General features: G+C 47.7%; 1 protein-coding gene across 1 annotated transcript in view; it reads right to left on the bottom strand.

Annotated features, from left to right (window-relative positions):
• Nucleotides 1-234: 234 nt before the first annotated feature.
• The window catches only part of LOC133644880 (protein TsetseEP-like), a 67,359-nt gene continuing 52,725 nt past the window's right edge, over nt 235-14,868 (bottom strand). The window contains exons 3-4 of the mRNA XM_062039633.1: nt 584-658; nt 235-266 (exon numbers count right to left, since the gene is read on the bottom strand). Coding sequence (XP_061895617.1) covers nt 235-266; nt 584-658 — 107 coding nt within the window. The remainder of the gene's footprint in view (nt 267-583; nt 659-14,868) is intronic.

The following is a 14,868-nucleotide window of genomic DNA, read 5'->3' as shown; positions in this document are numbered from 1 at the left end:
ATATGCATATATATCTATATACATATATATGTATATATATATATATGCATATATATATATATGCATATATATATATATATATATACATGTATATATATGTGCATATATATACAATATATATATATATTTATATATATATGTTGGAGCCTATCTATATTATTTATTTATTAATTGTTTTGACAATGAAATCAAATAATGCCGATGATGATGTTTTAAATGATTGACAGATAGTTTTCAGCTGCTGATGGTGACGTCACTTCCTCCTCCTACAATTAAGAAGACAGGACAGCTGAGTGTCTGTCATGTTGAAGGACTGAGGAGTCAAACTCTTTATTTACCGCCAAATAAGTTATTTTCATTATTTTGAAGTCAACCACGGAGAATATTTTTGTTTGTGAAAATAAATGATGATCGTTTTGAATCTAGAAATATCCCCGCGAGTGCTTATTAAGGAATTTAGTGAGTCATAAACATCCTCCTCAGGACTACTCTGCTATCTTTAGTTGTACTTTTTACAACATTTTGGAGCGCAACAGTCGCCGTAACAAGGAAATAAAGTTCACTGAAGAGCCGAAGGACCAACCACGGTCGCACCTGTGCACCTGAACACCTGTGTACCTGAACACCTGTGTACCTGTGTACCTGAACACCTGTGTACCTGTGCATCAGGACAGAAAGCAGCCGGTGAGTAAAATCAGCTGATGACGTCATGAATGAATGAATGAATGAATGAATGAATGAACGCGCCGCTGCGCTGCATGGAATCATTCGAAAGCTATGGAAAAGAAAGTTGCAGATTGTGGATGTGAAATGCAATAAAACAGGTGTAATGCTAGTGTTTGACCACATGGGGGTAGTAATAGTCTACACATGACTAGGAAACAATTATACAGTAGTATGTGTGGAGTAGGACTCTTTAGAGGTGGACACACCTTGTGAAATGCAATAAAACAGGTGTAATGCTAGTGTTTGACCACATGGGGGTAGTAATAGTCTACACATGACTAGGAAACAATTATACAGTAGTATGTGTGGAGTAGGACTCTTTAGAGGTGGACACACCTCGTACGCACGAGTGTTGAAGAAGCGCTTGTATTATGTTATCGTTATTAAAAAAAAGTAACAAAGTTCTACAAGACCTCCAACGATGTTATTTCCAACAATAACATAACAGGATGTGTTATTTCCAACAATAACATAACAGGATGTGTTATTTACAACAATAACATAACAGGATGTGTTATTTACAACAATAACATAACAGGATGTTGGAAGGATGTTTAAGAATGACATTAAATTGAGCTGTGTGATGTAATTCCACTCTTTAAAACGGGAGATAAACATAGATTCACTATAATATAAACATAATATAAACATAGATTGACTAATTACAGACTAGTGGCACTGCTGTCACAATTTTCTAAAATAATTGAACAAATATTTGTATAAACATGAGAGTTTTATTGAAAAGAACATGTTGTGTGAGAGCCAGTATGACCAATAGATCCACTGCTTCAGCTGTGTGAGAGCCAGTATGACCAATAGATCCACTGCTTCAGCTGCGTGAGAGCCAGTATGACCAATAGATCCACTGCTTCAGCTGTGTGAGAGCCAGTATGACCAATAGATCCACTGCTTCAGCTGTGTGAGAGCCAGTATGACCAATAGATCCACTGCTTCAGCTGCGTGAGAGCCAGTATGACCAATAGATCCACTGCTTCAGCTGTGTGAGAGCCAGTATGACCAATAAATCCACTGCTTCAGCTGTGTGAGAGCCAGTATGACCAATAGATCCACTGCTTCAGTTGTGTGAGAGCCAGTATGACCAATAGATCCACTGCTTCAGCTGTGTGAGAGCCAGTATGACCAATAGATCCACTGCTTCAGCTGTGTGAGAGCCAGTATGACCAATAGATCCACTGCTTCAGCTGTGTGAGAGCCAGTATGACCAATAGATCCACTGCTTCAGCTGTGTGAGAGCCAGTATGACCAATAGATCCACTGCTTCAGCTGTGTGAGAGCCAGTATGACCAATAGATCCACTGCTTCAGCTGTGTGAGAGCCAGTATGACCAATAGATCCACTGCTTCAGCTGCGTGAGAGCCAGTATGACCAATAGATCCACTGCTTCAGCTGTGGGAGAGCCAGTATGACCAATAGATCCACTGCTTCAGCTGTGTGAGAGCCAGTATGACCAACAGATCCACTGCTTCAGTTGTGTGAGAGCCAGTATGACCAATAGATCCACTGCTTCAGCTGTGTGAGAGCCAGTATGACCAATAGATCCACTGCTTCAGTTGTGTGAGAGCCAGTATGACCAATAGATCCACTGCTTCAGCTGTGTGAGAGCCAGTATGACCAATAGATCCACTGCTTCAGTTGTGTGAGAGCCAGCATGACCAATAGATCCACTGCTTCAGCTGTGTGAGAGCCAGTATGACCAATAGATCCACTGCTTCAGCTGTGTGAGAGCCAGTATGACCAATAGATCCACTGCTTCAGCTGTGTGAGAGCCAGTATGACCAATAGATCCACTGCTTCAGCTGTGTGAGAGCCAGTATGACCAACAGATCCACTGCTTCAGCTGTGTGAGAGCCAGTATGACCAACAGATCCACTGCTTCAGTTGTTTGAGAGCCAGTATGACCAATAGATCCACTGCTTCAGCTGCGTGAGAGCCAGTATGACCAATAGATCCACTGCTTCAGCTGTGTGAGAGCCAGTATGACCAACAGATCCACTGCTTCAGCTGTGTGAGAGCCAGTATGACCAACAGATCCACTGCTTCAGTTGTGTGAGAGCCAGTATGACCAATAGATCCACTGCTTCAGCTGTGTGAGAGCCAGTATGACCAATAGATCCACTGCTTCAGCTGTGTGAGAGCCAGTATGACCAATAGATCCACTGCTTCAGCTGCGTGAGAGCCAGTATGACCAATAGATCCACTGCTTCAGCTGCGTGAGAGCCAGTATGACCAATAGATCCACTGCTTCAGTTGTGTGAGAGCCAGTATGACCAATAGATCCACTGCTTCAGCTGCGTGAGAGCCAGTATGACCAATAGATCCCCTGCTTCAGCTGTGTGAGAGCCAGTATGACCAATAGATCCACTGCTTCAGCTGTGTGAGAGCCAGTATGACCAATAGATCCACTGCTTCAGCTGTGTGAGAGCTAGTATGACCAATAGATCCACTGCTTCAGCTGTGTGAGAGCCAGTATGACCAATAGATCCACTGCTTCAGCTGCGTGAGAGCCAGTATGACCAATAGATCCACTGCTTCAGCTGCGTGAGAGCCAGTATGACCAATAGATCCACTGCTTCAGCTGTGTGAGAGCCAGTATGACCAATAGATCCACTGCTTCAGCTGTGTGAGAGCCAGTATGACCAATAGATCCACTGCTTCAGCTGTGTGAGAGCCAGTATGACCAATAGATCCACTGCTTCAGCTGTGTGAGAGCCAGTCTGACCAACAGATCCACTGCTTCAGCTGTGTGAGAGCCAGTATGACCAACGGATCCACTGCTTCAGCTGTGTGAGAGCCAGTATGACCAATAGATCCACTGCTTCAGCTGTGTGAGAGCCAGTATGACCAATAGATCCACTGCTTCAGCTGCGTGAGAGCCAGTATGACCAACAGATCCACTGCTTCAGCTGTGTGAGAGCCAGTATGACCAACAGATCCACTGCTTCAGTTGTTTGAGAGCCAGTATGACCAATAGATCCACTGCTTCAGCTGCGTGAGAGCCAGTATGACCAATAGATCCACTGCTTCAGCTGTGTGAGAGCCAGTATGACCAACAGATCCACTGCTTCAGCTGTGTGAGAGCCAGTATGACCAACAGATCCACTGCTTCAGTTGTGTGAGAGCCAGTATGACCAATAGATCCACTGCTTCAGCTGTGTGAGAGCCAGTATGACCAATAGATCCACTGCTTCAGCTGTGTGAGAGCCAGTATGACCAATAGATCCACTGCTTCAGCTGCGTGAGAGCCAGTATGACCAATAGATCCACTGCTTCAGCTGCGTGAGAGCCAGTATGACCAATAGATCCACTGCTTCAGTTGTGTGAGAGCCAGTATGACCAATAGATCCACTGCTTCAGCTGCGTGAGAGCCAGTATGACCAATAGATCCCCTGCTTCAGCTGTGTGAGAGCCAGTATGACCAATAGATCCACTGCTTCAGCTGTGTGAGAGCCAGTATGACCAATAGATCCACTGCTTCAGCTGTGTGAGAGCTAGTATGACCAATAGATCCACTGCTTCAGCTGTGTGAGAGCCAGTATGACCAATAGATCCACTGCTTCAGCTGCGTGAGAGCCAGTATGACCAATAGATCCACTGCTTCAGCTGCGTGAGAGCCAGTATGACCAATAGATCCACTGCTTCAGCTGTGTGAGAGCCAGTATGACCAATAGATCCACTGCTTCAGCTGTGTGAGAGCCAGTATGACCAATAGATCCACTGCTTCAGCTGTGTGAGAGCCAGTATGACCAATAGATCCACTGCTTCAGCTGTGTGAGAGCCAGTCTGACCAACAGATCCACTGCTTCAGCTGTGTGAGAGCCAGTATGACCAACGGATCCACTGCTTCAGCTGTGTGAGAGCCAGTATGACCAACAGATCCACTGCTTCAGTTGTGTGAGAGCCAGTATGACCAATAGATCCACTGCTTCAGCTGTGTGAGAGCCAGTATGACCAATAGATCCACTGCTTCAGCTGTGTGAGAGCCAGTATGACCAACAGATCCACTGCTTCAGCTGTGTGAGAGCCAGTATGACCAACAGATCCACTGCTTCAGCTGTGTGAGAAACAGTATGACCAATAGATCCACTGCTTCAGCTGTGTGAGAGCCAGTATGACCAACAGATCCACTGCTTCAGCTGTGTGAGAGCCAGTATGACCAATAAATCCACTGCTTCAGCTGTGTGAGAGCCAGTATGACCAATAGATCCACTGCTTCAGCTGTGTGAGAGCCAGTATGACCAATAGATCCACTGCTTCAGCTGTGTGAGAGCCAGTATGACCAATAGATCCACTGCTTCAGCTGCGTGAGAGCCAGTATGACCAATAGATCCACTGCTTCAGCTGCGTGAGAGCCAGTATGACCAACAGATCCACTGCTTCAGTTGTGTGAGAGCCAGTATGACCAATAGATCCACTGCTTCAGCTGTGTGAGAGCCAGTATGACCAATAGATCCACTGCTTCAGCTGCGTGAGAGCCAGTATGACCAACAGATCCACTGCTTCAGCTGTGTGAGAGCCAGTATGACCAACAGATCCACTGCTTCAGTTGTGTGAGAGCCAGTATGACCAATAGATCCACTGCTTCAGCTGTGTGAGAGCCAGTATGACCAACAGATCCACTGCTTCAGTTGTGTGAGAGCCAGTATGACCAATAGATCCACTGCTTCAGCTGTGTGAGAGCCAGTATGACCAATAGATCCACTGCTTCAGCTGTGTGAGAGCCAGTATGACCAACAGATCCACTGCTTCAGCTGCGTGAGAGCCAGTATGACCAATAGATCCACTGCTTCAGTTGTGTGAGAGCCAGTATGACCAATAGATCCACTGCTTCAGCTGCGTGAGAGCCTGTATGACCAATAGATCCACTGCTTCAGTTGTGTGAGAGCCAGTATGACCAATAGATCCACTGCTTCAGTTGTGTGAGAGCCAGTATGACCAATAGATCCACTGCTTCAGCTGCGTGAGAGCCAGTATGACCAATAGATCCACTGCTTCAGCTGTGTGAGAGCCAGTATGACCAACAGATCCACTGCTTCAGTTGTGTGAGAGCCAGTATGACCAATAGATCCCCTGCTTCAGCTGTGTGAGAGCCAGTATGACCAATAGATCCACTGCTTCAGCTGTGTGAGAGCCAGTATGACCAACAGATCCACTGCTTCAGCTGTGTGAGAGCCAGTATGACCAATAGATCCACTGCTTCAGCTGTGTGAGAGCCAGTATGACCAATAGATCCACTGCTTCAGCTGTGTGAGAACCAGTATGACCAATAGATCCACTGCTTCAGCTGCGTGAGAGCCAGTATGACCAATAGATCCACTGCTTCAGCTGTGGGAGAGCCAGTATGACCAATAGATCCACTGCTTCAGCTGTGTGAGAGCCAGTATGACCAACAGATCCACTGCTTCAGTTGTGTGAGAGCCAGTATGACCAATAGATCCACTGCTTCAGCTGTGTGAGAGCCAGTATGACCAATAGATCCACTGCTTCAGTTGTGTGAGAGCCAGTATGACCAATAGATCCACTGCTTCAGCTGTGTGAGAGCCAGTATGACCAATAGATCCACTGCTTCAGTTGTGTGAGAGCCAGTATGACCAATAGATCCACTGCTTCAGCTGTGTGAGAGCCAGTATGACCAATAGATCCACTGCTTCAGCTGTGTGAGAGCCAGTATGACCAATAGATCCACTGCTTCAGCTGTGTGAGAGCCAGTATGACCAATAGATCCACTGCTTCAGCTGCGTGAGAGCCAGTATGACCAACAGATCCACTGCTTCAGCTGTGTGAGAGCCAGTATGACCAACAGATCCACTGCTTCAGTTGTGTGAGAGCCAGTATGACCAATAGATCCACTGCTTCAGCTGCGTGAGAGCCAGTATGACCAATAGATCCACTGCTTCAGCTGTGTGAGAGCCAGTATGACCAACAGATCCACTGCTTCAGCTGTGTGAGAGCCAGTATGACCAACAGATCCACTGCTTCAGTTGTGTGAGAGCCAGTATGACCAATAGATCCACTGCTTCAGCTGCGTGAGAGCCAGTATGACCAATAGATCCACTGCTTCAGCTGTGTGAGAGCCAGTATGACCAACAGATCCACTGCTTCAGCTGCGTGAGAGCCAGTATGACCAATAGATCCACTGCTTCAGCTGTGTGAGAGCCAGTATGACCAACAGATCCACTGCTTCAGCTGTGTGAGAGCCAGTATGACCAATAGATCCACTGCTTCAGCTGTGTGAGAGCCAGTATGACCAATAGATCCACTGCTTCAGTTGTGTGAGAGCCAGTATGACCAATAGATCCACTGCTTCAGTTGTGTGAGAGCCAGTATGACCAACAGATCCACTGCTTCAGTTGTGTGAGAGCCAGTATGACCAATAGATCCACTGCTTCAGCTGTGTGAGAGCCAGTATGACCAACAGATCCACTGCTTCAGCTGCGTGAGAGCCAGTATGACCAACAGATCCACTGCTTCAGCTGCGTGAGAGCCAGTATGACCAATAGATCCACTGCTTCAGCTGCGTGAGAGCCAGTATGACCAACAGATCCACTGCTTCAGCTGCGTGAGAGCCAGTATGACCAATAGATCCACTGCTTCAGCTGTGTGAGAGCCAGTATGACCAATAGATCCACTGCTTCAGCTATGTGAGAGCCAGTATGACCAATAGATCCACTGCTTCAGCTGTGTGAGAGCCAGTATGACCAATAGATCCACTGCTTCAGCTGTGTGAGAGCCAGTATGACCAACAGATCCACTGCTTCAGCTGTGTGAGAGCCAGTATGATCAATAGATCCACTGCTTCAGCTGTGTGAGAGCCAGTATGACCAATAGATCCACTGCTTCAGTTGTGTGAGAGCCAGTATGACCAATAGATCGACTGCTTCAGTTGTGTGAGAGCCAGTATGACCAACAGATCCACTGCTTCAGTTGTGTGAGAGCCAGTATGACCAATAGATCGACTGCTTCAGTTGTTTGAGAGCCAGTATGACCAACAGATCCACTGCTTCAGTTGTGTGAGAGCCAGTATGACCAACAGATCCACTGCTTCAGTTGTGTGAGAGCCAGTATGACCAATAGATCGACTGCTTCAGTTGTTTGAGAGCCAGTATGACCAATAGATCCACTGCTTCAGCTGTGTGAGAGCCAGTATGACCAACAGATCCACTGCTTCAGTTGTGTGAGAGCCAGTATGACCAATAGATCCACTGCTTCAGCTGTGTGAGAGCCAGTATGACCAACAGATCCACTGCTTCAGCTGTGTGAGAGCCAGTATGACCAATAGATCCACTGCTTCAGCTGTGTGAGAGCCAGTATGACCAACTGATCCACTGCTTCAGCTGTGTGAGAGCCAGTATGACCAATAGATCCACTGCTTCAGATGTGTGAGAGCCAGTATGACCAATAGATCCACTGCTTCAGCTGTGTGAGAGCCAGTATGACCAATAGATCCACTGCTTCAGCTGTGTGAGAGCCAGTATGACCAACAGATCCACTGCTTCAGCTGTGTGAGAAACAGTATGACCAATAGATCCACTGCTTCAGCTGTGTGAGAGCCAGTATGACCAACAGATCCACTGCTTCAGCTGTGTGAGAGCCAGTATGACCAATAAATCCACTGCTTCAGCTGTGTGAGAGCCAGTATGACCAATAGATCCACTGCTTCAGCTGTGTGAGAGCCAGTATGACCAATAGATCCACTGCTTCAGCTGTGTGAGAGCCAGTATGACCAATAGATCCACTGCTTCAGCTGCGTGAGAGCCAGTATGACCAACAGATCCACTGCTTCAGCTGCGTGAGAGCCAGTATGACCAATAGATCCACTGCTTCAGCTGCGTGAGAGCCAGTATGACCAACAGATCCACTGCTTCAGCTGTGTGAGAGCCAGTATGACCAATAGATCCACTGCTTCAGCTGTGTGAGAGCCAGTATGACCAATAGATCCACTGCTTCAGCTATGTGAGAGCCAGTATGACCAATAGATCCACTGCTTCAGCTGTGTGAGAGCCAGTATGACCAACAGATCCACTGCTTCAGCTGTGTGAGAGCCAGTATGACCAACAGATCCACTGCTTCAGCTGTGTGAGAGCCAGTATGACCAATAGATCCACTGCTTCAGCTGTGTGAGAGCCAGTATGACCAACAGATCCACTGCTTCAGCTGTGTGAGAGCCAGTATGACCAATAGATCCACTGCTTCAGCTGTGTGAGAGCCAGTATGACCAACAGATCCACTGCTTCAGCTGCGTGAGAGCCAGTTTGACCAATAGATCCACTGCTTCAGCTGTGTGAGAGCCAGTATGACCAATAGATCCACTGCTTCAGCTGTGTGAGAGCCAGTCTGACCAATAGATCCACTGCTTCAGCTGTGTGAGAGCCAGTATGACCAATAGATCCACTGCTTCAGCTGTGTGAGAGCCAGTCTGACCAATAGATCCACTGCTTCAGCTGCGTGAGAGCCAGTATGACCAATAGATCCACTGCTTCAGTTGTGTGAGAGCCAGTATGACCAATAGATCCACTGCTTCAGTTGTGTGAGAGCCAGTATGACCAATAGATCCACTGCTTCAGCTGCGTGAGAGCCAGTATGACCAATAGATCCACTGCTTCAGTTGTGTGAGAGACAGTATGACCAATAGATCCACTGCTTCCGTTGTGTGAGAGCCAGTATGACCAATAGATCCACTGCTTCAGCTGCGTGAGAGCCAGTATGACCAATAGATCCACTGCTTCAGCTGTGTGAGAGCCAGTATGACCAACAGATCCACTGCTTCAGTTGTGTGAGAGCCAGTATGACCAATAGATCCCCTGCTTCAGCTGTGTGAGAGCCAGTATGACCAATAGATCCACTGCTTCAGCTGTGTGAGAGCCAGTATGACCAACAGATCCACTGCTTCAGCTGTGTGAGAGCCAGTATGACCAATAGATCCACTGCTTCAGCTGTGTGAGAGCCAGTATGACCAATAGATCCACTGCTTCAGCTGTGTGAGAGCCAGTATGACCAATAGATCCACTGCTTCAGCTGCGTGAGAGCCAGTATGACCAATAGATCCACTGCTTCAGCTGTGGGAGAGCCAGTATGACCAATAGATCCACTGCTTCAGCTGTGTGAGAGCCAGTATGACAAACAGATCCACTGCTTCAGTTGTGTGAGAGCCAGTATGACCAATAGATCCACTGCTTCAGCTGTGTGAGAGCCAGTATGACCAATAGATCCACTGCTTCAGTTGTGTGAGAGCCAGTATGACCAATAGATGCACTGCTTCAGCTGTGTGAGAGCCAGTATGACCAATAGATCCACTGCTTCAGTTGTGTGAGAGCCAGTATGACCAATACATCCACTGCTTCAGCTGTGTGAGAGCCAGTATGACCAATAGATCCACTGCTTCAGCTGTGTGAGAGCCAGTATGACCAATAGATCCACTGCTTCAGTTGTGTGAGAGCCAGTATGACCAATAGATCCACTGCTTCAGTTGTGTGAGAGCCAGTATGACCAACAGATCCACTGCTTCAGTTGTGTGAGAGCCAGTATGACCAATAGATCCACTGCTTCAGCTGTGTGAGAGCCAGTATGACCAACAGATCCACTGCTTCAGCTGCGTGAGAGCCAGTATGACCAACAGATCCACTGCTTCAGCTGCGTGAGAGCCAGTATGACCAATAGATCCACTGCTTCAGCTGTGTGAGAGCCAGTATGACCAACAGATCCACTGCTTCAGCTGTGTGAGAGCCAGTATGACCAATAGATCCACTGCTTCAGCTGTGTGAGAGCCAGTATGACCAATAGATCCACTGCTTCAGCTATGTGAGAGCCAGTATGACCAATAGATCCACTGCTTCAGCTGTGTGAGAGCCAGTATGACCAACAGATCCACTGCTTCAGCTGTGTGAGAGCCAGTATGATCAATAGATCCACTGCTTCAGCTGTGTGAGAGCCAGTATGACCAATAGATCCACTGCTTCAGTTGTGTGAGAGCCATTATGACCAATAGATCCACTGCTTCAGTTGTGTGAGAGCCAGTATGACCAACAGATCCACTGCTTCAGTTGTGTGAGAGCCAGTATGACCAATAGATCCACTGCTTCAGTTGTTTGAGAGCCAGTATGACCAACAGATCCACTGCTTCAGTTGTGTGAGAGCCAGTATGACCAATAGATCCACTGCTTCAGCTGTGTGAGAGCCAGTATGACCAACAGATCCACTGCTTCAGCTGTGTGAGAGCCAGTCAGACCAATAGATCCACTGCTTCAGCTGTGTGAGAGCCAGTATGACCAACAGATCCACTGCTTCAGCTGTGTGAGAGCCAGTATGACCAATAGATCCACTGCTTCAGCTGTGTGAGAGCCAGTATGACCAATAGATCCACTGCTTCAGCTGTGTGAGAGCCAGTATGACCAATAGATCCACTGCTTCAGCTGTGTGAGAGCCAGTATGACCAATAGATCCACTGCTTCAGTTGCGTGAGAGCCAGTATGACCAATAGATCCACTGCTTCAGCTATGTGAGAGCCAGTATGACCAATAGATCCACTGCTTCAGCTGTGTGAGAGCCAGTATGACCAATAGATCCACTGCTTCAGCTATGTGAGAGCCAGTATGACCAATAGATCCACTGCTTCAGCTGTGTGAGAGCCAGTATGACCAATAGATCCACTGCTTCAGCTGTGTGAGAGCCAGTATGACCAATAGATCCACTGCTTCAGCTGCGTGAGAGCCAGTATGACCAATAGATCCACTGCTTCAGCTGCGTGAGAGCCAGTATGACCAATAGATCCACTGCTTCAGCTGCGTGAGAGCCAGTATGACCAATAGATCCACTGCTTCAGCTGTGTGAGAGCCAGTATGACCAATAGATCCACTGCTTCAGCTGTGTGAGAGCCAGTATGACCAATAGATCCACTGCTTCAGCTGTGTGAGAGCCAGTATGACCAACAGATCCACTGCTTCAGTTGTGTGAGAGCCAGTATGACCAATAGATCCACTGCTTCAGCTGTGTGAGAGCCAGTATGACCAATAGATCCACTGCTTCAGCTGTGTGAGAGCCAGTATGACCAACAGATCCACTGCTTCAGCTGTGTGAGAGCCAGTATGACCAACAGATCCACTGCTTCAGCTGTGTGAGAAACAGTATGACCAATAGATCCACTGCTTCAGCTGTGTGAGAGCCAGTATGACCAATAAATCCACTGCTTCAGCTGTGTGAGAGCCAGTATGACCAATAAATCCACTGCTTCAGCTGTGTGAGAGCCAGTATGACCAATAGATCCACTGCTTCACCTGTGTGAGAGCCAGTATGACCAATAGATCCACTGCTTCAGCTGTGTGAGAGCCAGTATGACCAACAGATCCACTGCTTCAGCTGTGTGAGAGCCAGTATGACCAACAGATCCACTGCTTCAGCTGTGTGAGAGCCAGTATGACCAATAGATCCACTGCTTCAGCTGTGTGAGAGCCAGTATGACCAACAGATCCACTGCTTCAGCTGTGTGAGAGCCAGTATGACCAATAGATCCACTGCTTCAGCTGTGTGAGAGCCAGTATGACCAACAGATCCACTGCTTCAGCTGCGTGAGAGCCAGTATGACCAATAGATCCACTGCTTCAGCTGTGTGAGAGCCAGTACGACCAATAGATCCACTGCTTCAGCTGTGTGAGAGCCAGTACGACCAATAGATCCACTGCTTCAGTTGTGTGAGAGCCAGTATGACCAATAGATCCACTGCTTCAGTTGTGTGAGAGCCAGTATGACCAATAGATCCACTGCTTCAGTTGTGTGAGAGCCAGTATGACCAATAGATCCACTGCTTCAGCTGCGTGAGAGCCAGTATGACCAATAGATCCACTGCTTCAGTTGTGTGAGAGCCAGTATGACCAATAGATCCACTGCTTCAGTTGTGTGAGAGCCAGTATGACCAATAGATCCACTGCTTCAGCTGCGTGAGAGCCAGTATGACCAATAGATCCACTGCTTCAGCTGTGTGAGAGCCAGTATGACCAACAGATCCACTGCTTCAGTTGTGTGAGAGCCAGTATGACCAATAGATCCCCTGCTTCAGCTGTGTGAGAGCCAGTATGACCAATAGATCCACTGCTTCAGCTATGTGAGAGCCAGTATGACCAATAGATCCACTGCTTCAGCTGTGTGAGAGCCAGTATGACCAATAGATCCACTGCTTCAGCTATGTGAGAGCCAGTATGACCAATAGATCCACTGCTTCAGCTGTGTGAGAGCCAGTATGACCAACAGATCCACTGCTTCAGCTGTGTGAGAGCCAATATGACCAATAGATCCACTGCTTCAGCTATGTGAGAGCCAGTATGACCAACAGATCCACTGCTTCAGCTGTGTGAGAGCCAGTATGATCAATAGATCCACTGCTTCAGCTGTGTGAGAGCCAGTATGACCAATAGATCCACTGCTTCAGTTGTGTGAGAGCCAGTATGACCAATAGATCCACTGCTTCAGTTGTGTGAGAGCCAGTATGACCAACAGATCCACTGCTTCAGTTGTGTGAGAGCCAGTATGACCAATAGATCCACTGCTTCAGTTGTGTGAGAGCCAGTATGACCAACAGATCCACTGCTTCAGTTGTGTGAGAGCCAGTATGACCAATAGATCCACTGCTTCAGTTGTTTGAGAGCCAGTATGACCAACAGATCCACTGCTTCAGTTGTGTGAGAGCCAGTATGACCAATAGATCCACTGCTTCAGCTGTGTGAGAGCCAGTATGACCAACAGATCCACTGCTTCAGCTGTGTGAGAGCCAGTATGACCAATAGATCCACTGCTTCAGCTGTGTGAGAGCCAGTATGACCAACAGATCCACTGCTTCAGCTGTGTGAGAGCCAGTATGACCAATAGATCCACTGCTTCAGCTGTGTGAGAGCCAGTATGACCAATAGATCCACTGCTTCAGCTGTGTGAGAGCCAGTATGACCAATAGATCCACTGCTTCAGCTGTGTGAGAGCCAGTATGACCAACAGATCCACTGCTTCAGCTGCGTGAGAGCCAGTATGACCAATAGATCCACTGCTTCAGCTGCGTGAGAGCCAGTATGACCAATAGATCCACTGCTTCAGCTGTGTGAGAGCCAGTATGACCAATAGATCCACTGCTTCAGTTGTGTGAGAGCCAGTATGACCAATAGATCCACTGCTTCAGCTGTGTGAGAGCCAGTATGACCAATAGATCCACTGCTTCAGCTGTGTGAGAGCCAGTATGACCAATAGATCCACTGCTTCAGCTGCGTGACAGCCAGTATGACCAATAGATCCACTGCTTCAGCTGCGTGAGAGCCAGTATGACCAATAGATCCACTGCTTCAGCTGCGTGACAGCCAGTATGACCAATAGATCCACTGCTTCAGCTGTGTGAGAGCCAGTATGACCAATAGATCCACTGCTTCAGCTGTGTGAGAGCCAGTATGACCAATAGATCCACTGCTTCAGCTGTGTGAGAGCCAGTATGACCAATAGATCCACTGCTTCAGCTGTGTGAGAGCCAGTCTGACCAACAGATCCACTGCTTCAGCTGTGTGAGAGCCAGTATGACCAACAGATCCACTGCTTCAGCTGTGTGAGAGCCAGTATGACCAACAGATCCACTGCTTCAGTTGTGTGAGAGCCAGTATGACCAATAGATCCACTGCTTCAGCTATGTGAGAGCCAGTATGACCAACAGATCCACTGCTTCAGCTGTGTGAGAGCCAGTATGACCAACAGATCCACTGCTTCAGCTGTGTGAGAAACAGTATGACCAATAGATCCACTGCTTCAGCTGTGTGAGAGCCAGTATGACCAACAGATCCACTGCTTCAGCTGTGTGAGAGCCAGTATGACCAATAAATCCACTGCTTCAGCTGTGTGAGAGCCAGTATGACCAATAGATCCACTGCTTCAGCTGTGTGAGAGCCAGTATGACCAATAGATCCACTGCTTCAGCTGTGTGAGAGCCAGTATGACCAATAGATCCACTGCTTCAGCTGCGTGAGAGCCAGTATGACCAACAGATCCACTGCTTCAGCTGCGTGAGAGCCAGTATGACCAATAGATCCACTGCTTCAGCTGCGTGAGAGCCAGTATGACCAACAGAACCACTGCTTCAGCTGTGTGAGAGCCAGTATGACCAAT

Source organism: Entelurus aequoreus, linkage group LG28, assembly GCF_033978785.1.
Source record: "Entelurus aequoreus isolate RoL-2023_Sb linkage group LG28, RoL_Eaeq_v1.1, whole genome shotgun sequence".
NCBI lineage: Eukaryota > Metazoa > Chordata > Actinopteri > Syngnathiformes > Syngnathidae > Entelurus > Entelurus aequoreus.
Note: the sequence above shows the minus strand (reverse complement) of the source record. Positions and strands in the feature narration are given on the sequence as shown.